The sequence below is a fragment of the Miscanthus floridulus genome, chromosome 7, assembly GCF_019320115.1.
Source record: "Miscanthus floridulus cultivar M001 chromosome 7, ASM1932011v1, whole genome shotgun sequence".
NCBI lineage: Eukaryota > Viridiplantae > Streptophyta > Magnoliopsida > Poales > Poaceae > Miscanthus > Miscanthus floridulus.
The window spans coordinates 1,418,681-1,445,241 of NC_089586.1; the positions used below are offsets into that span (position 1 = coordinate 1,418,681).

A 26,561-nucleotide genomic window follows, 5' to 3' on the forward strand; every position below is an offset into this window, starting at 1 on the left:
TGTTTAACTCAAAACCCTAATTTTTGGGGAATTATTTTTGAAGCAAAATTTTAAATTAATTTGAATACAAACCTTGCTCCAAAAATTAAACTAAATAGTCCTAGATGATTTACAATAGTAGACAAACATGTTTTACTAGCCTAGCAAACAAAATCAGGACAAAACAACTCTAACAAATGTATGCAACATTCAGGTTTCACAACATGTTTCATATGTTTCGAAGCAGTGTTTCAGTTGTTATTTACATGATTAGGCATGTATGATTTGGATGCTTGATGATGCATGATATGTATGATTTGCAGTGCCTAAATGCTGGCATAACACCAGGGTGTTACAACCGCCTCCCTGCGCCGCAGCCGAGCTCGCCGGTTCCACCAAGCCGGTTTCGCAGCAGACCATGGGAATAGGCTACGGGCACGAAGCTGCATAGGGACAGGGGCCACAGGCCGCGGGCGCCTCCGCCGAGGGCCGCCAGCCACAGGCGTGGAGGTCGTCGTAGGGGCCGCCCGGCCACGAGGCGCGGAGCCACAGCCATGGGCGTGGAGACCGCCGGTGGGGCACGGAGGTCGCGTAGGGCCATGGCGCAAGAGGCTGCTCGGGCTGTCTCCTCGTGGTGGGACGGACGCCAAGCAGTGGGGCGGATCGGGTGGGCGAGGTCAGCTATCCGTGGTCAAGGCCGGTGGAGGGGCGGGCGACGATGTGGCCTCGGGCGAACGGGCGGCGCCTAGGATGGAGATGACACCCCTGCCGAATGCTGCTGGAGCTAGAGGAAGGAGGGGAGGGAATGAGTGGGTGACGCGCAGGCCCCACATGTCGCTGATGATGCAGGCCAGCGTCCTACGTGGCGGTCAATGCTAGCGTGGCATGATCAAACCCTTTATACGCCGGACAAAATAGTCTCTTCCGCGACGAGGTGTTAAAACTGAACGGTTTTGATAGTTAGGTTACCAACACTAGATGGTTTTGTAGTTGGGGTTAAAATCAGCCTAACAGAGTAGTTGAGGGGCTGACTTAATCTGCGCCGAAATAGTAATCTATTATGCTACCTTGCAGCTATACATAAATCAGTAGCCAAGGAAGGTGTGATTTGCAAAAAACAAATTGAAGAGCAGCACCAAACGTCCAAACCAACGCGAGAACGGCACGTTTGGGCGGGGCGGCGGTCAAACACCGGTCACAGGCGGTGAACCCGGGGGCGCACCAGCGCCCACCGGGCCAGTCCAACCGATCCAGCACCAGCAGATCGCGCCGGGCAGAAAGGCGCCGCGCGGCGGGGCCTCCACGGGTGGCGGCGGCCGTGGCGAGAGAGTCCCTCTGCTTTGGACTCGTCACGTTCACGTTCGCCACGTTCTTGCGACGGGACGCGGTAGCAGCCAAGTCGGCCTTGTGCTCTGTTTTTTTCTTTAAAATAATTTTTAACCGCATAGAAGTGGGCCTAAAACTCCTTTATACAAGAGGCCCATTTCGCGGCCGAGATTGGTCGACCCAGTTGAAGGCCCAACCGAGGAAGATGTGTGTGTCTCGCTTGCCGATTTCCTCTAACCATCAGTGGCGCGGGTTCGAGAGGAAGGCGACGCCGAAAACCCCCTTCCTCTTCCTCTCCAGTCTCCACCGCGAGGCGTAGGGTTTAGGCGGGGGAATGGCGGGAGGACGGGGAGGCGCCGGGCGCGGCGAATCCTCGCCGGCGATCAAGCCAATCAGTAAGGCGGTGGTGCACCGCATCTGCTCTGGCCAGGTCATCTTCGACCTTTCCTCCGCCGTCAAGGAGCTCGTCGAGAACAGCCTCGACGCGGGCGCCACCTCCGTCGAGGTCAGCCTCAAGGCCTACGGCGAGGAGTGGTTCAAGGTGGCCGACAACGGATGCGGCATATCTCCCTCCAACTTCCAGGTGTGGGCGGCAAGCTGCTCTAATGCGTGGACCCACCGATTCTCCCCATCTCTCTGCTTTAGAACGTTGCCACCAATTGCTAGTCGCTAAACATGTTGCTGATACTTTAATAGGCTCTTGCTCTTAAGCACCACACGTCGAAGATATCGGATTTCTCCGACCTCGGATCCGTGGTTACCTTCGGGTTCCGGGGCGAAGCTCTGAGTTCGCTCTGCGCGCTGGGGAAACTGACGGTTGAGACGAGGAGCAAGGATGAGCCCGTTGGGACGCATTTGGAGTTCGAGCACTCGGGCGTGGTGGTTAGTGAGAGGAAGACCGCACGGCAGGTTGGAACCACGGTGACAGTAGAGAAATTGTTCTCCACCTTGCCAGTCCGGAGCAAGGAGTTTAGCAGGAACATTCGGAAGGAGTATGGGAAAGTGATCTCTCTGCTGAACGTGAGTTTTTATGTTTCAGTTTATAAGTTCTTTTTTGGCATGTTTGAGGCTGAGGAGCTTGCCAAATGATTAAGGTACCTGTCCCCCAGTTATGTTACTAATTATTACATCTTACCTATGCTAGGCTTATGCCTTGATTGCCAAAGGGGTCAGATTACTCTGCACTAATACTGTTGGAAAAAATTCTAAAATGGTTGTGCTTAGAACTCAAGGAAGCAATTCTATGAAAGACAATATCATTACTGTATTTGGTCCAAATACTTTCAAATGTCTGGAGCCCTTCAGTGTTACCACCTCGGATGGCTGCCAAATAGAGGGCTTTCTTTCAAAACCTGGACCTGGTACTGGCCGCAGTTCAGGAGATAGACAATTTTTCTATGTGAATGGCAGACCTATTGATATGCCAAAGGTCACAAAACTTGTCAACGAGCTATACAAAAGTTCAAATGCCAAGCAATATCCTGTGGTTATCCTGGATTTCCGTATTCCAACTACATCCTACGATGTGAATGTTGCACCTGATAAGAGAAAAGTTTTCTTCTCGTCCGAGATCATGATTCTGCAGTCTTTACGTGAAGCTGTTGAAAATCTGTACTCCCCTCTGCAATGCAGTTTCTCAGTCAATCACATCACAGATCCTGAAAAGGAAGGGGATGCTGTTACTGATGGGCATAATGAAGATACAAATGCTATCACAATGGCGAATGTCTCAGCTTCCGACAATATTGATGAAGATGAAGAAACAGACAGTGAGGATCATGTTTCCCCAGAGAACCAGGAATTGCCTTCTTCAGTGGCAAAGGTAGCCATTGAAGCAACGTCTAGAGATGCAAGCCCCTTGTCAAGAGGCACAGCCACTCAGGCTGATAGATCTGCTTGGCTTCCATCCTTCGCATATGACCAGCCAAAAAGATCGCCTAAAGAAGGAAAAAGTTTTGCATTGGGAACAAATCGTTTCAGAACTGGGCTTGCTGCAAAATCTACTCATTCAAGTACCATTCAGTCTTCTCTTATGAACTTTGTATCACTAAACAAGCGGAAGCATGAAGACGACTGCACTCTTATTTCTGAAACTCCAGTGCTGAGAAGAGGGACATGCTCAGAACAAGTGAGGAGATCAAGTTTAGAAGAAAACTTTGTTACACCAGAAAAGCAGAACCGTGAAGATGATTGCATTATTTCTGAAGCTCCAGTGCTGAGAAGTGGGACATGCTCTGAACTAGACAGCAGAACAAGTTTAGAAGCCGACTTCGCATCACCAAATAAGCAGAAGCATGATGACAATTGCACTCTTATTTCCGAAACCCCAGTGTTGAGAAGAGGGACAAACTCAGAACAGGTGAGGGGAACGAGTTTAGAAGCAAATTCAGCACCTGCATTAAGCTCAAGCACGTACAATATTTCTGAGTTCAATTTACCTCTGGAAACAAACTCTTTAAAACAGCATCCCCCACAATCTTTTGGATCTGTGAGGACAGATGTTTCACCACAGCATTCTAAACAACCTAATATTGTGACCCTTAGGGCGGAGGTATCAGGTCCATGTGATGTTCACACTACAGAATCTGATGTGGTAGGCAAACTGTTTGCTGTTAGATACAGAGTTCTTGAGGCTTCAATTATATTTGGATTTGGACTTCTGCCGATAATTTATATGTGTTCCTGTTCTTATGTTGCTTGCTCACCTTTATTCTTAAGTCTTCTCTTGTTAAATGCTTTGCCTGCTGGTCTTACATTTAGAGTTCATGGTGTTTTTCTTGTTTGTAAATTGATTAGGCACCACCAATCTAATTTTGGTATTTTGTAACTCACTTATTGGTTTTGGTTATGTAAATAATAGAAATTGCTTCTGGAAGAGTTTCTTAATTACGTATGCTATGATTCAGTATGAAGCCAACTCATAGTTTTTTTTGGGTCTTTTTATCACTTTATTTATAAGATCAACTGCCGAATCCTTGCAGGATGAACATCATGGTCGATGCTTTTCAGCTTCTGGTGCTCCCAACAAATATTCAGAATCACGACATCAGAATGCATCGGCTGATAGTCCTTTGCCTGATGCTCAGGATTATGATGACGGTGCTGTAGTATGTTATGCACCTGTACAATATCCCACTATTCAATTTACGGTTGCCGAGCTTAGGAGAAGAAGAAAGAATGGTTATATGGTATCCCATACAAATAAACCATATTGTCTTGAGAAAGCAACAAGGTTGCTGTTACCACAAACAACTTGTGTTATCATCAGGATTTGTGTTACTATTTCTATAATGTATAGTTTCACTTTCCTTAATGTAGGTGCTATAAAGCTGCAACACTGGATATTAATGTACCCTTAGCTGATGAGGCAAAATCAAATTCATTAGCTGCAGCCACCAATGAGTTGGACAGGCTTTTCAGTAAAGATGATTTTGGAGAAATGGAGGTGCTTGATATATATATTTTAATACTGGTGCTCCTTTTTGTTAAGGTTCCATGCTATTTTATACTATTATAAATGAGGTTGAAAGGGATAGACGCTCCTTCCAATGATTTTGTGGAAGGGAGGAAGCCCAGGTTGTCTAACCCACCACCCACGATACTAGTAAACTCACCCCAGGTTCCTCCTCAAATTATACTGTCAAGATATGTTGGAGTACCTTGATGGTTTTTTTTTCTGTGTCAAATCTGGACACGCTGACAGTTGACACTCATTTCATGTTTAACTGTTTAAGTGAGCAGTATTGCCAAATTCTTGGAAACTTGGAAAGTAGCTTACAAGAAAACTAGAAAGTGAATTTCTAGAACTAAAAGATATCTTTTACTACTGTTAAGGGTAAAATGGTCATTGATCTAATCTAGGTTTTGGTGAGTTTCATATACTACATATATCCCCATTGGGGACTGTTCAATACATATAATTATCCATCCTCCTCTCATCTTATTCGACCATTTATAACCTATTTGTTTATTTGCTTGATACATATTCATTTTTTAAAGTATTGATTACATGAAATTTATACAATTGTTTTGGAGAACTAACTATTTCATCTATTAGGTTGTTGGGCAATTTAATCTGGGTTTTATCATTGGAAAGCTCGACCAGGATCTGTTTATTGTAGATCAGGTATCTTATTGTAGTTTTTAGTGCACGAGTTGCAACTTGCAAGGTGCATTGATTGAGGTTCTGTTTTTGTTATTAGCATGCTGCTGATGAGAAGTACAACTTTGAGTGCCTTTCACAGTCAACAACTTTAAACGTACAGCCTCTTCTCCAGTAAGTAAACGAACCCATTATTTTTGCCTGCTATTTCTAGGCATTGAACTCTAAACTTTGTGTGTTTTGAATGTTTCCAAGTATGGATTCATAATGTTGGCAAAATATTTTTCCATACCATTAGCCAAAATTGCCATATGCCTCACTTCTGTTGGGTATTTGTGGGTATGTTCAAATGCAGGCCACTGAGACTTGATCTATCACCAGAGGAAGAAGTAATTGTTTCTATGAACATGAGCACCATCAGGTATTGGATTGTCTTACTGCTTTGATTCGATTTGTCCGCTATTAAGAGGGTGCTTGGTTTCCCCCTACTAAATTTTAGTTCCTGTCACATCGGATGTTTGGACACTAATTTGGAGTATTAAATGTAGACTAATTACAAAACTAATTGCACAGATTGAGACTAATTTACGAGATGAATCTATTAAGCCTAATTAGGCTCATGTTTAGTCCTTCTAATTAGTATCCGAATATTCGATGTGACACCTACTAAACTTTAGTCCCTGGATCCAAACACCCCCTAACTCTAGGATCAAACAAAATAGTGATGAGTATGCGTCTTTTATGAAGATATCTAGTTGATTATGTAACTAGATGTTTGTTACATCTAAAAAGAAAAAAAAGTACATTTGCTTGTTGAAACAACATCACATTTATTATTTTGTAGTTTCTCTTGTAATATTTGTCCATAACTCACAACTCACGTTGTCCATGTATAGTTTTTTCCCCAAAAAAATGCAGGAGATCTGCACATCATTATATTAAGAAAGAGAGAAAAAGGAAGAAAACTCATACAAGCCCAATAGGGTTGCTTCTAGTACAGAAGGGTTGCCAAGAAAGAATAAAAACTACAACCAATGGCCCATACCCAACTCCTATGGCCAAATGCCCCTGAGACCTTTGGCCCTTGCCATAGCCATACACCATAAATGGGGCCTCATCTTTAATGTTCTGTAGGACATTAAGTCTAGGTGAGCCCCCCTCAAAAACACAGCCGTTCCTATGTTTCTAAGTCCACCATGCAACTAAGTGACTTAACACAACTATAGGGTTGAGGCCCTTGTGGTATTGCTTAGCCACTTGTTGCCTAGCTTAGAGCTACCATTCAGTAAAGACCATACCATTTGGCCCTGGTGTGTGCCGTGGCAGACTAACCAAGGACAACACAACTAACAACACTTGTCTCGAGAACACACATGCCCAGGTTTTCCAAATTTCCTTCCATGGTTCAAAATCAACAGCCCCTAAGAAGTGACGATAGGCTGACTTGGTCATGATCTCTCTCGTGGAAGATGGTGGCATTGGTGACCAAGTGTGTTGATCCTCACTCAACTCCAACAGAGAGATTAACCACAGATAAAATCTCCCATAACTGAACGTATTCCAGCAAGGCCTCTACTGACAGATCACCTCTAATGTCCTGGATCCAAGTACCATCAGTTAGTGCCTCCTTGTCAAGGGCGTTAGCGCCCAAGGTGGCTGGACCGCGGCTACGGAGTTCGTAGCCTCGTTCCGTCGTCGCCGGCGAGGTTTTACCCCTCAGCCGTCGGCTTAGTTGGTTGGAGAAGAGAGAGGATTTAGGAAATAACTTCTTATATTCTTTAGTCCTGATTACAAGATATATATATGGCCTAAGGCCCAAACCAACTAGAGCTAATTATTCCTAAAATTGTGGAACTGAAAAGAGGGAAACTATCCTATCTTTCCTTCCTAGCCACTGATGGTTGACGCCTCCCTGGCCGCTCCTGCCGCGCGCCCAGCGCGTTCTGCTGCGCGCCGGATGTCGCGGGCCCTCCTACGTCGAGTATAGGAGCGTCCCCACATGACATCTCCCTCCCCGTCGAGACTCAGCTCGTCCTCGAGCTGAAACGTGGGATGCTTGGCGCGGAACGTCTCGACGTCTTCCCAAGTAGAGGATGCTGCCGACTCCCCTTTCCAGTGGATCAACACCTGTCGGACGCCACGGGCGAGCCGATAGCGCACCGCATGGTCCGGCTCAGGAACAACCGCGCCATGGTGCACGGCCAGCAATGGTGGTGGAGCGTCCGGCGGAGGCCCTTCGAACTTCTTGAGGACGCCCACATGGAACACGTCGTGAATACGGGCGCCGGGAGGAAGAGCGAGGCGAACCGTGACCTCGTTGATCAACTCGATGACGCGGTAGGGGCCGTAGTAGCGAGGCCGGAGCTTTCCCGTCGAAGTCTGTGGAAGAGACGCTGCGGCGCGATGCCTAAGCCGGAGAAGGGCCCAATCGCTCACCTGGTACGTGACCGGTCGATGGCCAGCGTCGTAGTGGCGTTTCTGAAGAGCCTGTGCCTGTTCCAGCCGGTACTTGATGTCGTCAAGAAATTCCGCGCGTTCCTCCATGCTGCGGGCGACAGCAGGCACCCGCGACTCGCCTGGCTCGTACGACCGAATGGACGGCGGGTCTCGGCCATAGACGACGCGGAACGGCGTGTCGCGCAGAGACGACTGGTAGGCGGTGTTGAAGATGAATTCCGCCCATGGAAGCCAGCGCAACCACTGACGCGGTCGGTCACCTGTGAGACACCTCAAGTACATGATGATGACCCGGTTAGCCGCTTCCGACTGGCCGTCCGACTGTGGATGGAAAGCGGTGGTCATGTGAAGCTTGGTGCCCAACAAGCGCATGAGCTCGCGCCAGAACGTCGAAGTGAAGACGGGGTCGCGGTCCGACACCATCGACTGTGGTATCCCGTGGAGCCGGACGATGTCGGTGAAGAAAGCCTGGGCGACGGACTCGGCGGAGTATGGGTGCGCCAACGGGATAAAGTGGCAGTACTTGCTGAACCGGTCCACCACCGTGAGGATGACTGACTTGCCGCGGACCCGGGGCAGCGCTTCGACGAAATCCAGCGCAATGTCGGTCCAAACCCCCTGCGGCATAGGTAGAGGGAGCAGCAGCCCGGCAGGATGCAGGTGCTCGGACTTGTACCTTTGGCACACGAGGCAGACACGAACCAGTTCCTGCACCAACTGCTTCATGTTAGGAAAATGGAAATCGCGACGCAGCCGATGCATCGTGCGCTGGACGCCCTCATGCCCCTCCTCGTGTACGGCCAGCATGATTTCCCGGATGAGAGGCGACGCCGGCGGAATGTAGAGCCGGCCGTTGAACTGCACCATGCCATCTGCCAAGGACCACGGTGCGTCTCTGGTGCCCCCAGTGATCTCCTCGCGGAGCGCGACGAGGCTTGAGTCGGTGTCCTGGGCGTGACGAAGGCGCGTGACGAAGTCGAACCGAGGAGCCGATAGGGCGAGGATGGCCTGGTCCTCCGTGTCGCGGCGGGACAAGGCGTCCGCCACGGCATTGGCCGCACCCGGTTTATACTCCACCGAGAAGTCGAAGCCGAGTAGTTTCCCCACCCAATGGTGTTGGGGAATCGTCGCAAGGCGCTGATCCAACAGATATTTGAGGCTATAATGATCCGTCTTCACGAGAAAGCGGCGCCCCCAGAGGTACGGCCTCCAGTGCCGCACAGCGTGGACTAGGCCGATGAGCTCCCGCTCGTAGGCGGCGAGGGCGCGGTGGCGTGGCGCGACCGGCCTGCTGAAGAAGGCAATCGGGTGCCCCTCCTGGATGAGGACCGCGCCGAACCCGTGGGAGGAAGCATCACACTCGACGGTGAACGGTTTGGTGAAGTCCGGCATGGAGAGGATGGGCGCCGAGGTGACCGCGGCCTTGAGTGCGGTGAACGCAGCCGTCGCGGCGTCGTTCCAGGAGAACCCTTCTTTCTTGAGGAGGGCTGTCAGCGGGGCGGCGACGGTGCCGTAGTTGTGGACGAATTTGCGGTAGTACCCCGCCAAGCCGAGGAAGCCACGTACCGCCCGAGCCGAGCGCGGCACCGGCCAGTCGAGGATGGCCTGGACCTTGGCTGGATCCATGGCGACCCTGGTCTCGGAGATGATGTGCCCGAGGTAGGAGACAGTGCCCTCGCCAAAGGCACACTTACTACGCTTGAGGAAGAGCTGATGGTGACGAAGCTCGGAGATCACGGCGCGGAGGTGTCGGAGATGATCTGCCCACGTGCGGCTGTAGATAAGAATGTCGTCAAAAAATACCAGGACGAAGCGACGCAGGAACTGGCGGAGGACGTCGTTCATGAGTGCCTGGAAGGTGGCCGGGGCATTGCACAGGCCGAACGGCATCACCAGGAACTCGTAGAGGCCGTTGTGAGTGCGAAATGCCGTCTTGTGGATGTCGGAGGGTCGCATGCGAACCTGGTGGTACCCTGACCTCAAGTCGAGCTTGGTGAAGAAGCGGGCGCCGTGGAGCTCGTCGAGCAGCTCGTCGACGACGGGGATCAGAAACGCATCCTTGACGGTGAGCGCGTTCAGCGCACGGTAGTCGACGCAAAAGCGCCAGGTCCCGTCCGCCTTCTTGACGAGGATGACCGGCGAGGAGAAAGCCGAATCGCTACGGCGGACAATGCCCTGCTCGATCATGGCGGAGCACTGGCGTTCCAGCTCGTCCTTGTGGGCCGCTGGGTACCGGTATGGTCGGACCGCGACCGGTTGCGCTCCTGGCTTGAGGACGATGGTGTGATCGCGAGCGCGCTTGGGAGGCAGACCTCGTGGTTCAGCGAAAACGTCCTCGAACCCGGCCAGCAGCTCGTCGAGGAGCGGCGCGCTGGACGTCGCAGCGCAAGCCTCCAGGGCGCCCAGCGAAGGCACACCGGACCAGCAGACCGTGCGGTCATGGTGTTGGAACGAGACCGTGCCGGCGACGAAGTCCCAGACGAGGCGACCGAGCGTGGCCATCCACTGAGTGCCCAGCACCACATCATATCCTGCAAGAGGCATGACAAAAAGATCGACGCAGAAAGCAATGCTGTCGACGACGAGCGGGGCGTGGCGGATGACGCCAGGGCATGGAACCTTCTCGCCATTCGCCACAGTGGCCGTGAGCCGCGGACGTGGCTGGATGGGAAGGCCGGTGCGCTCTGCAGCGGCCTCGGCGATGAAGCTATGCGTGGACCCCGTGTCCAACAGGGCGACGAGGGTGATCCCGCCCAGAGTGACCTGGACTTGCATGGTGTTGCCCCGAGCCACCCCCGCGACCGCATGCAACGAGAAGACCGGAGACTCGGTCTCGGGCACGTTGTCGTCCTCGTCCTCCAATTTGCTGTCCAGGAGAAATAGGCGCTTGCAGACTTTGTTGTGCCCGCGGCCGTACTTCTCGTCACAATTGTAGCATAGCCCAAGACGGCGGCGCTCCTCCATCTCGGCCTGGTTCAGGCGACGGACCGGACGGCCCTCCACAGCGACCGTCGGAGCGGCAGCCTTTGTGGCCGGGCCATACGCCTGGGGCGCGCGGGGTTGTGGCCCAGGCAATTCCCCGAGGTGTGGCCTTCGGCGGCGCGGCAGTGTATTGATCCATCAACTCCATCTGCCGTGCAAGGCTCATGGCGGCCACCAAGGATTGAGGGTTCTGCACTTGCACGGCCAGACTGAGCGGCGGAAGGAGGCCGCCCGTGAACAACTGGACGCGCTGGGTTTCGTCGAGGTGACCCGCGCGTGGGAGGAGAGCCTGGAAGCGGTCTTGATATTCTTCCACCGTCGTTGTCCGGCGGCAAGACGCCAGCTCGAACAGAGGAGCCGATCGGAGGGGGGGCCCGAAACGCAGATTCAGGAGCTCCTTGAAACGCGGCCACGATGGGGTGCCCTCGTCAGTTTGGAGCTGCATGTACCAGAGCTGCGCTCCGTCTTGAAGGTTGTAAGACGCCATCCAGACCCGTTCGTCCGGTATGATCTGCTGCTGCAGGAAGAACGACTCGCACCGGTTGAGGAAGATCAATGGGTCGCTCTTGCCGTCGTAGTGCGGAAACTCAGGTCGCCAGTGCTTGGGCGGCCGATCTTGATGGTGTTCGCCCCCGAACCCTGGATGTGCACCAGACATGGACGAGCCAGCGATGGAAAGGTCGGCGATCGCCTTAGTGTTAGCCTCGATCGACTTCTGCATCAGGGCGACTGACGTGGCGAGCGCCTCAAGTGCGGCCTTGAGATCATCCCCCATGGTGCCGGCGCAAGATGCAACGGACGACGTGGGTGAAGGTGGGGTGATGGCAGCGGCGGCTGGTGGTGGGTTAGGGTTGGCGGCGGCTGGTGGTGAGGCTGATGGCGCGGCGGCTGTCGGCGAAGAAGATCGACGTGGCTCTGATACCAGGTTGTCAAGGGCGTTAGCGCCCAAGGTGGCTGGACCGCGGCTACGGAGTTCGTAGCCTCGTTCCGTCGTCGCCGGCGAGGTTTTACCCCTCAGCCGTCGGCTTAGTTGGTTGGAGAAGAGAGAGGATTTAGGAAATAACTTCTTATATTCTTTAGTCCTGATTACAAGATATATATATGGCCTAAGGCCCAAACCAACTAGAGCTAATTATTCCTAAAATTGTGGAACTGAAAAGAGGGAAACTATCCTATCTTTCCTTCCTAGCCACTGATGGTTGACGCCTCCCTGGCCGCTCCTGCCGCGCGCCCAGCGCGTTCTGCTGCGCGCCGGATGTCGCGGGCCCTCCTACGTCGAGTATAGGAGCGTCCCCACATGACACTCCTGCACTGTTCTTTGCTTCAATGCTCTCTTCTGCACATGCTTTCACAAAGCCGGAGCAAGGACTGACAGGGATAATCCCATGCAACCATTTGTCAAGCCAAAAGAATGTCCTGCAGCCATCTCTGACAATCGAAATGACTGACAGAACATTGTAACCAAATGAGGTTGTACTTAAATCAAGGGAAAATTCGATTCATACCATCAAGAGAACCAATTTTTTTAGATATATTCCATCAAAAGAATCCAGTTTAGATGCGTACCATCAAAATATGTCACTTCTTACCTGCTTATCACTTCTGTTAACTCCATGTTAATTGTGACCATTGTACCCTTGCAACAAACGATAACTCCCTTTGCAAGTCGTCGGGGAGGCGGGGAGCATGCTGCCAGGGAGGTCTCCGAGGAGACACGACACCAGTCGCTCCTTCACGTGGGTCGGGCTCCGGTGGAGCCATGGAGGGGAGGGCGGAGCCTTGGGCGCAGGTGGCGGACCACCTGGAATCACGCTGCTGGGGAGCGCGCCGCCGGAGAAGCTGCCAAGAAGAGGCACCGCTGGTCACTTCGTGTGGATTGACCTTCCGTCTCCAGCAGTGCCGGTCCTAGGATTGTAAGGGCCCTCTGGCGATCTCGTCGCAACGGTCCCTCTTGACCATGTATAAAATCTTATAATATATAGGCACTAATTTTACTTGCAAAACGAAAGTAAATTCAATAACACATTTTTAATTTAACATGTCTGATAATTATTGAGCAACAATGTAGATTAAGCAATATATTTGTAGATGTATGATAATTATCGAGGAACAATGTAGATTAAAAAAGCAATATATTCGTTTTCTTTTCTCACCCATGACAAATGTTTCTTAGGTAACATTCTAAAATTCTAACACCTAAATTAGAAGAAAAATATGACTATATGGGTACAAAGTTCTAGAAGTCTGGAATACTATACGAATAATTAATTTGGATTAAAAGTAAAAAGGAAAAAAATACCTTGGGCCTAAACAACTGATCGGTGATCGCAATTCGTAAGAAGCCAAGAATCAAGATGTCGTCGTCGTGGAGCCCTGCCTGGTCGCCGTCCTCATGCGCCGTGTCCGTGTCTCCGGTAGTCTAGCTCTTCGCGGCGGCGTGGCTCGCCAGCTCCGCGTGTGTAAGGCGCACGTCGCGAACTCACGATCAGAGTGTGCTGTGTGCAGCGTGACTGCTCGCCTCCTCTCTACCCGAGGGCCGTGAGGAAAGGAAACTAGGAAAGAAATGCCGATGTTGTCTTTTTGGGTCGCCTGGCCAGTTCTATGTCTCTCTTCTCATTATGTTAATGCCTAATGGACTATAGGACTTGGGGGTTTGTATACCTGGGCTTGGGCCCCTCCTCCGTTTGGGCCCTCGGCCGTCGCACCTCGTGCCCTACCCCTAGGGCCGACATTGGTCTCCAGTACAGTCACGTGCTCTCTTTCCCGTCTCGATACAGATTCGCGAGTTGTTTTCATGAAATGGCAAAATTGGGACTTTATACATACTGAATCCGTAAAAAACACAAAGAACTGCCAACCACGGTAACAAAGTTAACAGAGTGGTAGATTTCTATTGCATCTCCATCTTTTGCTGGTACATATCTAAACTGGATTCTTTTGATGGTATATATCTAACAATAGGTTCTTTTGATGGTATAGACCCAATTTTCCCTTAAATGAAGAGTAGCCCATGGACGCTCAGGTTGAATCCTTTTTAGCCATAGCTATCTCGTTTTCGGTGCCCAGCCTAGCAACTCAAGTCAAGAATACCCAATCCTCCAAGATCAGTTGGCCTTTTGACCTGGCCCCTCCATTAACCTCCTTGCGCCCTTTCCACATGAAGGCTCTCCTGATCTTATCGATTGCCTTAATAACCCATTTAGGGAACTACAAGACAAAGAGCTGATAAATATGTATGGATATAAGCACTGAACGGACAAGAGTAGTCCTCCCTGCCGGGTGCACCATGGCTGCCTTCTACCTAGACAGGTTATCAGCAATCCTAATCCTATCCATAATCACATAGAATTCAGCTTTGGGAAGTTTTTTTATTGACAATGGTAGTCCAAGATATTTACAGGAAATTTCTTGAACCTTGCAAGGGAAGGAAGCTTGCACCAATTCCATATCATGTTCTCGGTACTGTATGGGGCTCACAGAACACTTGCTAGTATTGTTGTCTAAACCTGGTGCTTCACTAACTTAAGGATCCCCTTGGTTAATTCCAAGTCCATGTTTGGTCGCAAAAAAAAAAAAAGAACTATATCATTAGCATGAATAGAGACCCGCTGACTGTTACCCTCATGGGAGGAGGGGCTGGAGCATATCATTGATGCTTGTGTTGCTAATGAGCGTATTGAGCACATCCATCACTAAGATAAACAACATGTATAGTTTGTTATCTGTACTTATTTTATTGTTTTCTATTGCTTAAAAGCAAATACATGGTATAAGTAATATAACTCTTGTTATTCATTGATCATTTCCTTGTGTTTTGCTTCCAGAAAAAGTTTTGCTGCCTATGTTTAATATTGAAATGATCAAATTCATTCCTGACATAATCTCCAACTGTGTGCCAACTTGGTCATCTTGATTTTTGCAATGCCTTTTTTTCCTATGTAGGCATCTTATAACTAATACTGAGAAACGCATTGTATGTTTTCACTATTTAACAACAGCTCTTGTTGCCTCACATGTTTTCTTCCATTTTCTCAACTTTCAGAAAAAATGGTTTTGTTCTGGCAGAAGATTTGCATGCTTCCCCTGGTAACCATTATCTTTTGAAAGCTGTGCCTTTCAGCAAAAATATTACGTTTGGTGTTCAAGGTATTTGTTATTTTCATGTCAGAAATTTTGTTTTTGTGCATGTCAAACATGGTCCTGTTCTGAAATCCCTTGATTTAGATGTAAAGGAGCTGATCTCCATGCTTGCTGATAGTCAAGGAGACTGTTCAATAATAAGTAGCTACAAGCTGGATACAACCGATTCTGTTTGCCCTTCGAGGGTTCGTGCTATGTTGGCTTCTAGGGCTTGCCGGATGTCTACTATGATAGGTGATCCACTAACAAAAGTCGAGATGAAGAAGGTAATTACACATTCAATTAGCTTTTGATGGTACTTCTATGGTCTTTATTAAAGTTTAAATGTTGTTTCTCTCTCTTTAGAGTTCAGAAAAACTCCTATACTTCCAAACTTTGACTTGCCTCGCCGCTCCCCAACCCCCATCTCTTCCCTCGCCTCCTCCCCCTCCCCGCCGCTCCTCTAGCCATGGTTATCGCCACTGAGTCACGCAACAGTAAGGACAAGGCTTCAGCACCTGTGAACGAGAAGAGGTGGATAATGTCTGATTTTGAGGTTGGAAACCTCTTGGGAGGGGCAAGTTTGGCCATGTTTATCTGGCCAGAGAAAAGAGTAGTCTTATTGTGGCTTTGAAAGTTCTTTTCAAGAGCCAGCTCAAACATTCTCAGGTGGAGCATCATCTGCGACACGAAGTGGAGATTCAGAGTCATCTTCATCATCCCAATATTCTTCGCCTGTATGGGTACTTCTATGACCAGACCTGGGTTTACCTAATCCTGGAATATGCTGCCAAGGTTGAACTGTTCAACAACTCACATTTCGTCACTGGGTAGAGCTCTAATCTACCTTTTGTTGACGCTAATTAGGTCACCACACCGGTAGGAGTTAAATTGCTCGGTATAGGCAGGCCAAAGATCAGCCTAGCCGACCCTCAAGTGTGGAGAACTCGGTGCATGGGCTTCCTCTTCACAAGGTTCTTGAGCACCGGTGAATTGTCCAGAACGCGGACCCTTCCAGCGTGTAGAGAGGGTAGAGCCACCACCGGCTGAAGTCTGCTTCTGCTCCACTCTCCCCAAATCGAGGGGAATGCTATTCTTTCCACTGTTGTTTATGGCTCCGGCCCTACTACCTAAGCTTCTGTGGCCCGAACTCCCCCACCCAGCCACCCTGAATTATCTTGTACTACTAGCACCGTGTAGCTCAACGGAGATACCAGCCAACTAATATGGCAAATTGCCCTGTACTAATGTAGCATACCAGCATTCCCTGTTGAACAACCTTCTTACTCGTCTATATGAATATAATATCTATTCAAAAAAGAAAAGTACTCCTATATGGCTATATGTAATGCTTTCATCCCATTTTGTGTCTCTGCCATTGGAAGATAAGCATTCCTTTAAAACTACCTAGTGACGTGCCCTTTTTTTGCTTTTGCACTTTCAGATACTTAAAAACCTGACAGGATTAAGGTCCCCTTGGAACTGTCCACATGGGAGACCAACGATGCGTCACCTAGCTGACCTGCGTACTATGAAAAACAAAGGTAAGAATTAACTCACACTCGTCATCTCTGCCCTTCTCTAGGAGTAATATATATGGCTATTGCATATTGACAAATCTCTTTTCAATGTTGCAAAAATTCTGCTGGAACAGATATCACGTTTTAACGGTAGCCCTGCTGATTGGCTGATTACGTTGGGGCCTATGCTGTTCCACTTTGGTTACTCCAAGTCGCAATGGAAGAATGTTTCTACTTTCTAGCTCCACGGCCAATATAATTATGACGTGTGCATATGAGCCCCGCTTGTAAATTAGAGTAATATGTATCCTAGGCCTTTGAACTTATCTTGGAGTGCTATGTAGGTCCATAAACACTCAGATCGTATTTTTGGCACCCTAATGTTGTTTAAGTATGTTATTTAGGTCCATAACTCATCGGAACAAGGTTTTGGCCGACATGGCGTGGACAGTGTGGCGCAAGCGCACGTGAGCCGCGCGTGAGCCTGCTTTATATGATTAATATATCTTAGAAAAAATCATATCTTTTTTTTTGCGGAATTAAATGAAGATAATTTTTATATGAAAATTATAGATCTCGACGAGATCTACAACTTTTCAGTTTTGAGTTTTTTCATTTGAAGTAGTTAAGATGCTCAAAAAAAATTAATGATATATTTAGACTTAAGGGTATTTTCGTCTTTTTACACCTGCAGTTTGACGGCATTAGAGGCTAAACTGATGGCAGTGGCATGGATGTTACAAAAAAAAAAGTTGGAGCAGTGGCGTTGAAAATTGCTAAACTTTTCTAGGGACATATAAGACATTGTGATATTTTTTTTCGGCACACAGGAAATTCCCCCGGATACTACCACAGTCGACGAGGACTAGCTAGGTGATGCATGGGCACGCAGACTCGCAGAGCATGCCTGACATGACACGATTGTCGATCACACTGTCAGACCGGACACATATTCGTGAGCGCGCTTGCTCACTGATGAGTACTCCGTAGTAATTAATTAATTAATTCATTAAGCGATCATCCATGGATAAATGCAGTGAGATGCAGCGGACGGCTAACCTGGCATTGGCATTGGCATTGGCAAGGTGGGCCGTGCTGGAGGTCGCGGAGGTTTTAGGCAGCTGAGCCGGCGTAGATGCAGGCGAAGAGGAGCGCCGCCTTTAGGCTCAACACCTGAGCTTCAGACAGGAACGACGACGTAGGCTGCTTCTTCATGGTGGACAGCAGCAGCTGTTTCTTGATGACCTTCTCCACGTCCATGGATCCAAACTGGGGCATCTACAAAACAGTGCATGCGCAGAGCGTAAGTTTCTGCAGATTTGTGCCAAATTAAAACAACTGCATATATATTCATCAAGAAGAAAAAAGTAATGTCCGTTCTTTCTCTTCTGCCGTCGTCGTAGAAATTAATTAAGCCAAGAAATGAGGACGAACCATGCAAAGATGAGCCAAAGGGCTGGGCCCGACAGGAGTAATGGAAAAGGGATAAGATCGAGGAGAGAGGCTCACCGTCGGGTCGTCGGGGTTGGAGGCGCTGGCGGCGCTGGCTCTTCTCGTTTGCACTCGGAGCTGGAGAGTGTAGCTGTTGCAGCTAGCAGCGTGCCCGCGGCGGCCAGGAGGTGGATGAGCGAGAACAGAGATGGGTGGATGTGTAGATTTTTTTTTAATATTTTTTTGTAAACTAATTTTAAATCTAATACTGTTTTTTTTAAACTAACACTTTTGGCCGCGCCTATTGCCATGTCGCGTCATGCATGGTGGCGCGATGAGAGGGGTGACGTGGCGACGACCGGGGCGCTGACCGGTGACGTGGCAGGGTCTGCCGCGCCATCGATCTTAGCGCGGCAGTGACGCGTCATAGCCCACGGCGCGGCAGGACCAAATAAATAACGCCCGTGAGCCGCCCTCCCTCCCGCCTACCCACGAGCCGCCTGCCCTCCCTCCTGCCTGCCCGTAGCGCCGCCGCCGCCGCGCCTGCACGCCGACCGTCGCGCTTGCTGCGTCACGCACGCCGACGCGACACGGACGTCCTCACTGCAGTTCAACCCTCGCTAATGTAAAATTTGGTGCCTATTTCTCAATAATAAAAAACCTCATACCTTCACTACCCCTTTATATTAATCGTTAACCTTTAGATTGAGAGATTATTTGAAAATATACTTTAGCTGTTAATTTATCTTACATTGTATTATTATTTATATACTTTAATTATTAATTTTCTTACAATGCATTATTAATTATAGCGAAAACAAATGTCTAATTAAAAGACAAGTGAAATATAAATTTATTTATGTGTTTTTTTGTGCACTGAACATACATATATATAGTGACAAATATGGCTGGTTGAGTTTTTATGATTTAAATTGTTATATGCTTGTTTTCTTACATGAAAATATTAATCCAAATGATCATTTTACTCAAGCATATATTGAAAGCACTAGAACCTGCAAAATCATGCACAACATCGTCGATATCGTACTGCTATGAGTCCATCATAGCATTGTGCAAAAAAGTAGACAACTTATATTTTTAGACATATTAGTATAGAGTATAGGACTAATTATGACACACATGATAGTTCTTAATCAATTCATCTTATACTGGGCTACACATCCCTAGGTTAAAATTATAATGAGCTGCTCTAACAGATGCAGACAAGCTATTGTAATAATTTAATAAGAAACATTGATGAACAATATGTTCATACATAGAAGTTGCTTATTTTCCTAGTGAAGTTGTTTAATATGTCTGTTAATGTTACTTTGAATATATACATGTGCTTTCATATTATGTTCCTATTGTATAAAAAGTAGTTCAAATTTTACAATGCTATATAATGTTAATTTGAATATTGTTAATTTGAATACTCTAACCCTTTGTTTATCAATTTATAACAGGATGGCCCCTCCCACCCAGCACCCGTTGTACCCCTTCTTGAGGTGGAGTACGACGAGCCGCACCAAGCACACATCTTGAGTGACAGAAATGCAGAGGTGCCCTCGCCTCCTTTGAGGCCCCACACGCACATCAGGGCGCACCAGTGGGACGAGCGTTACGCGCCGTACATACGGCGTGCCGGCTTTCTCGAGCTTGTCCGTGTTGTCAACTATGGTTTTCCGCCCCTTAACCCAGCACTATTTACTGTAGCGGTAGACAGGTGCGAGTACCCTCATTGTACGTAAACATTCTTATAATAAATTTGAGGCAACTAACAGTCGTTCTATTCTTATAACAAGTGGAGCCCTAAGACCCACACGTTCCACCTACCTTGCGGCGAGATGACCTTGACCATGTAGGACGTGAATGCTATCTTTGGCCTTCGGTTGGGGGGACTTCCAGTGACAGGTATAGTTGACAACGATCACTGGAGGGAGCTGGTGGCTCAGTTTACTGGATTTTTTCCACTGGACGATGATGTTTCAAAGAAAAATAAGTGAGCAATTCAATCCTATTTAATACTTACATTGCTTTTCTGCGGCCATCGGGTCTCATTTTCTATGGTGAATTTCAGAAAAACTTTCAGTGTTTCGTCGCCATGGATCACAAAGTGCTTTGATTACTTGGACCCATAGGCTGATGAGGCTTAGATAGATAGGTTCACTAGAGTGTGGCTCTGGCACTTCCTTGGTGCTTTCCTCTTCCTAGATGCCTCGGGCAACACCACCAGCTGGATCTTTCTTGACATACTACGTCAGCCATGGGATAATATAGCGGCGTACAGCTAGGGAAACACAGTCCTGGCATGGACATATCGACAACTATGCATTGCCTACCGTCGCACCTCAGGGTATGCGAACCTTGGGGGTTGTTCCTATCTACTCTAGGTTTGGTGTTGGAAACGATGGCCCGTTGGGAGGCCCCTTAATACTGGTTTACCGGTAAGTACTTCGGTTCACTATATTCTTCGAGGCAGTTACATAAGATTAAATTATTAATGGCTAATTCATTATCGTGTTCAATGCAACATTGGAATGGGCATGATACACTCCCTACAACTCTGTATATCTGGACACAAGCAGAGATAGTTAGAGAGAATGCGAGGCGTAAGTATAGGGAGTACACGGACGGTCTCGACGTCCTGACACAGCACTAGGTTACACTCTCTTTACTATCATACATGTGTCTTATTCGATGTACACTATATCACAACCTAACTCAATTATGAAATGTTCAGGTGCATTGGTGTCCTTGGGATGCTCCGGAGCTCGAGTACTATCTGAGTCATGTCACTAGGGATGAGTTAGACGAGTATCGCTGCAACGTTCCTCTTATTTTCTTCCATGTGGTCGAGATTCACTTGCCCATCAGGGTTTGCAGGCAGTTTGGAAGAATGATAGGCTACCCACCACCGCTTTACTCCACCAACCAAGAATTGCATGGGTGCGTTATCGATTAATAACAAAGCTACAATTCAGAGGTGTGTATGGTAGAACTAACAATCATTTTGTTGTAGGTATGACTGCAGGAAGAGGTACAAGATCAAGGATTGGCGCGTGACACACAACGCGTACATCCACGACCAGCACACCTTCGACGAATACCTGCGGTGGCTTCATAGGTCTACGAGGACACATATCAAGCCCCCGTACACTGAGGAGGCGATTGACGAGAACGACAAGGAAGATGTGATCGAAGATGTGTACGACATTGCCACTAGGGACGACACACAACTACAGAGAGCCCCAGTTTAAAGATACGTGGTAAGATACTTGAATGGTATAATTTGTTATCCATTTGGTATTAAGTATGTGTACTAAAACTTTCCAACCGCGTTTGTGTACTCAGACGACACAATTGTCAAGGCTGTCCAACGAAGTAGCGTTTCAGGTTCACGAGTCTAGAGGGCTGGGGCCAGGCGTTTTCGAGGCTTTTGTGGAGGTAAACATAAACTTTTTTGTTCCAAAAATGTTTCTTTATTGTATATGCGTTTGGAAAATGCACTAACTTTAACGTCTATTTATGCAGAAGGTGAAGCGAAGCTGCAGAAAGCTAGCACAGAAGCTGAGCTGCATGGACACTCCTTGGGTGGAACCGACAGTCTCGGTGCGGTCGGGTGGCACATCTTTTGGCTCTTTGAAGACACCAGCCGATGATAGGTGCCACTTCCGCAGTGTGTACACCACCACATCATAGCGCTAGGAAGGACCCTACAACCGAGGACAACGAGGACGACGATGATGACGACGACGATGACCCCCGGGCTTCCGTAGACAGCACCACCAGTGGGACGATTGGCCATATGACGAGATCGGCATGTCTCAGCTAGGTGGTGCCCCGCTTGGTACCCAAGGAGCCTCACAAGTAGTATCAAAGGTAGTTTCTTTAAATACATAGGCTCCATGAACTAACGATCATAAAGATTATAAGTAATCGTGCATATCATATACTTGCAGGGTACGAGCCGTACGCACCGGCAACGCGACCACACCGACGTTGGCTACACTCCCAATGTGTTGTATACAAATCCGAAGAGACAGAGGCGTCCGAGGGATCCTTACACTCCTGGGACTTAGTTGGTTATGTCGAACTTATGTCGAACAAATATTGTTGTTCGAAACTTATGTCGAACAAATGTTATGTCCAAAACTTATGTCGTCCAAAACTTAGTTGGTTATGTCAAACTTATGTCCGAAACTTGTTAGCTTGCGCATGGACTCCATTTATTTGCTTCATATTCGTTTCAATGCGTCGCGGCAGCACTGGTGGCCGGCGTGTCCCGGCGTATCTCGCCACCGGTGGCCGGTGTGTTGACCCCAATCCTCCTGAGCTTGGTCATCGCCGCCACGAAATCACCAAAGAAGGCACCTTGGTTGGACGCGTAGTAGTCGACCGTGCTGCGCGACCTCATGTCGGAGTAGAGCACATGGTAGAAGGCGTTGTGGAAGCCCACCGGTGAGGGGTCAAGGAAGGCGAAGGCGTTAAGGTCGGAGCTGCAGGTGCCGTTCAGCTGCGATGCGCCGTTCATTGCAGTTGAGGCGGATCTTCTGTCTGTGTCCAGGTCCTGCCGCGTCGTGGGCTATGGCGCGTTAGTGCCGCGCCGTGGTCTATGGCGCGCCAGTGCCGCGCCAAGACCGGTGGCGTGGCAGACCCTGCCACGTCACCGGTCAGCGCTCCGGTCGTCGCCACGTCACCCCTCTTGCCGCGCCACCATACATGGCGGCTTTTCACCACGCCATGGCAATAGGCGTGACCAAAAGTGTTAGTTTTGAAAAAAAAAATTAAACAGTATTAGTTTACAAAAAGTGTTAAAAATAAATAAAAAATTTGATGTGGATGGGGAATAAAAAGAGCTACCCTACCACCCACCAGCTAGGGCTTCTCCAAGGTGTAAATCAAGCATCACGCCTGGTCGACATGTGTCGAGTACAGTGCCGTCTGACTGAATCATACTGAAGTGTCGTCACTCTCCCGACATCTCACGACCATGCCCGTGAATCGATCGGAACAGTAATTTGCGTTGGCCGGGAAATGACCACGCCGTACTACATACAGCTAGCAACAACGATCAATTCATCATACACCATGGTTCCGTTCGCTTCGCTGAAAATATAAGCTAAAATATTGTTACAACTGATTTATTGTGAGAGAAAAATACTATTTCAACTGAAAAAAATAAGCTAAAAAAAATAAATTATAAGAGAAACGACCTGCAGTGCAATGCAGCTATGCAAGAAAGAAGAGGCAGGTAGCAGCGAGCAAATGGCCCTGTTCGCTTAACGGCACATGCATCGCTCCACCTCTCTCGGCTAAAAGCCTAAAACGCACCGCCGCGACCCGCGAGCTGTTTCTAATTCCGTTCCCATGGACCCATGTGTGGTGTGGAACTGGAACCCATGGCACTTTGGCAGGCCGTGAGTCCTATGGGCTAGGGCCCAAACTTTCGTCTCACACTAGTTTGTTTTTCTTTTTCATATTCGCGTGAGAGTGTACGCCGTGTGTGGTTTATCTCTCTCCTCCTGATGGAGTTTGATTAATAACTAGCAAACACGCCGTGCGTTGCAATGGGAGAAAAAAACCTATTAAACATTTATATAAAATGATAATAGAAATGGTATATTTCTATTTATGTTTTACCTTTTCTATAATTAAAAGCTATAATTTATTTTATAATGACCATGACATCCATAATATATACTAGAAACATTGCGCGGCTTTGCCGCGCTCTCCATGGTGCTGGCCAGTGTTTCATTGCTGATGGGGCAGTGAGGTGTATATTTTGGTCTCGTCACTCGCTGCTCATGACTTGTCTGATTGGATCGTTCGGTTATATATTAAACCCATATTAATCAACCTAGATCTCATGCTGAGTGCATAAGTTATTTAGACCAAACTGAGTACATAGTTAAGATTACGCCAGCAGCCCAGCACGGCAACACCACGGACGCGCTCCGTTTCCTCTCCCTGACGATCTGACGATAGCCCGCCTCACGATCTGACTCCACCGCCCTTTCCCCTCCCTCATGATCTGACAGAAGCCTGCGCCGCCGCCCGCTGGCACTGGCAGGCGATCCTCGCCTTGCCGCGCCAGGCGCCACCGCGTGACCGTGGTAAAAAACGGCCAGCGTCCCAGACTCCTAGCGCCAGTTCGCGTGTCAGCGTGTGCCATGTGCCCAGTCCTAGCCGTCCCCTTCTCCACAGGTCAGAACAAATCTTTTTATTATAAGCACCGGTCAAGTGCTATCCAGGTCCAATTGGTGATGCTTTACGGGCCACTGATTAGCAGAAGCAAGGTATTCACTTATTCTTTCTTAATTAATCTGATTTGTTATATATATAATCGGAAAGTTCTAATGATTGGGTATTCTTTTTTCATACAATCATTTTAATGGAACGATTTTACTCCACAGGTCAATTAATGGAACGATTTTACAAAAGGAAAGCACCAGAGCTGGATAGTGGCAATAATGCTAGAAATTCACGTTTGGATGATTATCAACTGGGAGGAGGAGATTAAGTCTGATCCATCATCCTAATGTTAGAGAGAGGGTGAGAAGAAAGTACTTGGAGAATGGGCCTTGCCAACCTCACATAGTTTATTTTCCTATGACAAATATTAGAGGAATTCCAAGAAGGTTTGTTCCAGAATGGTTCGATGAGTTTGGAGGTTGGCTTGAATATAGTGAGTCCAAAGACAGAGCATATTGCTTTTATTATTTCTTGTTTAGAGAAAAGAAGGATGGCAGATATGAAGCATTTGTTAAAAATGGTTGGAATGGCTATCATAGAAAGGAAAGGCTACAAAATCATGTTGGTAATGTCGGTGGCTCACAATATCTGGCAATGAAGAAATGTGATGATCTCTTACAAACAAAACAACACATTGATGTTGCTTTCCGTGATGTGAGTGAATCTGCTAAGAAGGACTACTTTACTCGTTTGAATGGGTCTATTGATGTTGCTAGAATATTGGTGAAGCAAGGATTGCCATTTCGAGGCCACGACGAGTCGAAGAAGTCCTTAAATAAAGGGAACTTCAGGGAATTTTGTAATTTTGCAGAGGAGCAAAATCCGACCTTAAGAAAGGCAGTAGATAAAAAGAATTCGGATAACAGCCTTTTGATTGCTCCTGAAATACAAAAGGATATTGTGCATTGTTTTGCAAAGGAAGTGCTACACTCTATTCTAGAAGAAATTGGGGATGCTGTTTTTTGCTTGCTAGTTGATGAGTCGAGAGATGTTTCTTGGAAAGAACAAATGGCAGTGGTCTTAAGATATGTTGATAAATGTGGAATTGTTAAAGAGAGATTTGTTGGTCTTGTTCATGTGAAAGAAACAAATTCTGTAAGTCTCAAGTCTGCTATTGATGCATTATTTGCTGATCTTAAGTTAAGCCTAAAGCAAGTTAGAGGCCAAGGATATGATGGTGCTAGCAATATGCGAGGTGAGTTCAACGGCTTGCAATCATTGATCATGGAAGAAAATAGTTCAGCTTATTATGTTCACTGTTTTGCTCACCAACTTCAATTAGTCCTTGTGGCCACTGCGAGAAAGCATAAAGGGGTTAGTGAATTTTTTACTATGATTTCTATGTTATTGAATGTGGTGGGTGGATCATCTAAGAGAAGGGACATGATTAGAGATATTAATCTTGAAGAAATGAGTAAAGCATTAGGCTATGGACAACTTCAGACTGGGACAAAGTTAAATCAAGAGCAAAGTCTTCAAAGACCTGGAGATACTTGTTGGAGTTCCCATTATAAATCTCTCAAAAGTTTGGTTGACATGTTTCCTACAATAGTCAAGGTACTAGAAATTGTGGAAAAAGATAAAAAGGATTGGAAAATTAGAGATCAAGCATCAAACCTTCTACGATACTTCCAATCTTTCGACTTTGTCTTCTATTTGCATCTCATGTTGACTATATTAGGAATCACAAATACCTTGTCATTAGCGTTGCAATGGAAGGACCAGGACATAGTGAATGCTATTAAATGTGTGAAAGCAACAAAGTGCCAATTGGATGAACTTAGAAAAGAAAAGTGGGTGAAACTATTAGATGATGTGCATGGATTTTGTGACAAGAATATGTGGCAGAATTGCCTAATCTAATGCCTCCTAGGAGTGCTCATCTTCCATTAGACACTAAGCACCCAAGGGAGAACACCAAATTACTCGGTTCCATCGAGCACACCCTAGGGGAGAACCCGAAAATCCATATTTTTCCATTAGGATCACAAATGAGAGAATAAAGCTTACATCATTTTAACCATTTCTTACATCACTTTTAATACAACATCAGAGTATAATATTTATTATTATAACAATGGAATGTATCATATTATCAGAGTTATAAATAGTTGAATTGAACAATAGAATATAAACATGTGATCAGAATTACAGTGGAAATAATTATCTAATCATGGCATGGTGAATCATGGATAGGTAAACTATGATAATAGATTATAAAACTTTTATTTAGTAAAACATTTGATGAGAGTTATAAATAACAACTATGATCGAAGCGTAAAGGAATCCTCGCTGAGCCCACCAGGAGGAATCCACACACAAGAGTTAGCTCTAGCATCCACCTGTCACCTGCAACAGGGGGAATAAAACCCTGAGTACTCAATTGTACT

At 47.5% G+C, this 26,561-nt stretch overlaps 2 protein-coding genes across 5 annotated transcripts; both read left to right on the forward strand.

Moving 5' to 3' along the window:
• Window positions 1–1,553: 1,553 nt before the first annotated feature.
• Window positions 1,554–17,301, forward strand: LOC136466377 (DNA mismatch repair protein PMS1-like). 4 transcript variants are annotated; one of them, XR_010761315.1, is made up of 13 exons: window positions 1,555–1,888; window positions 2,002–2,325; window positions 2,450–3,898; window positions 4,287–4,537; window positions 4,624–4,750; window positions 5,363–5,431; window positions 5,508–5,581; window positions 5,763–5,828; window positions 14,889–14,992; window positions 15,071–15,252; window positions 16,410–16,509; window positions 16,620–16,963; window positions 17,180–17,301. XR_010761315.1 is itself a non-coding variant. In XM_066464749.1 (12 exons), the coding sequence occupies exons 1-12, from the start codon at window positions 1,640–1,642 to the stop codon at window positions 16,631–16,633; spliced, it is 3,009 nt and encodes a 1,002-aa protein (XP_066320846.1). In that variant the 5' UTR covers window positions 1,555–1,639; the 3' UTR covers window positions 16,634–16,972. The 4 variants fall into 4 exon arrangements, 2 of the variants coding, with proteins under 2 accessions (XP_066320847.1, XP_066320846.1); XR_010761316.1 differs by having other exon boundaries at window positions 2,450–3,664; XM_066464749.1 differs by lacking the exon at window positions 17,180–17,301 and having other exon boundaries at window positions 16,620–16,972.
• Window positions 17,302–24,765: 7,464 nt separating this feature from the next.
• LOC136462281 (uncharacterized) lies at window positions 24,766–26,034 on the forward strand. Its single transcript, XM_066461390.1, has one exon. The coding sequence runs from the start codon at window positions 24,766–24,768 to the stop codon at window positions 26,032–26,034; it is 1,269 nt and encodes a 422-aa protein (XP_066317487.1).
• Window positions 26,035–26,561: the final 527 nt, after the last annotated feature.

What these genes read in the sequence shown, in the direction of transcription:
- LOC136462281 (XM_066461390.1), top strand. Translation starts at nt 24,766, where the DNA reads ATGAAGAAATGTGATGATCTCTTACAAACAAAACAACACATTGATGTT.
- LOC136466377 (XM_066464749.1), top strand. Translation starts at nt 1,640, where the DNA reads ATGGCGGGAGGACGGGGAGGCGCCGGGCGCGGCGAATCCTCGCCGGCG. An exon ending in AACGTACAGCCTCTTCTCCA is followed by an intron (nt 5,582 to 5,762) that starts GTAAGTAAACGA and finishes GTTCAAATGCAG; the next exon opens with GCCACTGAGACTTGATCTAT. An exon ending in CAAAAGTCGAGATGAAGAAG is followed by an intron (nt 15,253 to 16,409) that starts GTAATTACACAT and finishes TTGCACTTTCAG; the next exon opens with ATACTTAAAAACCTGACAGG.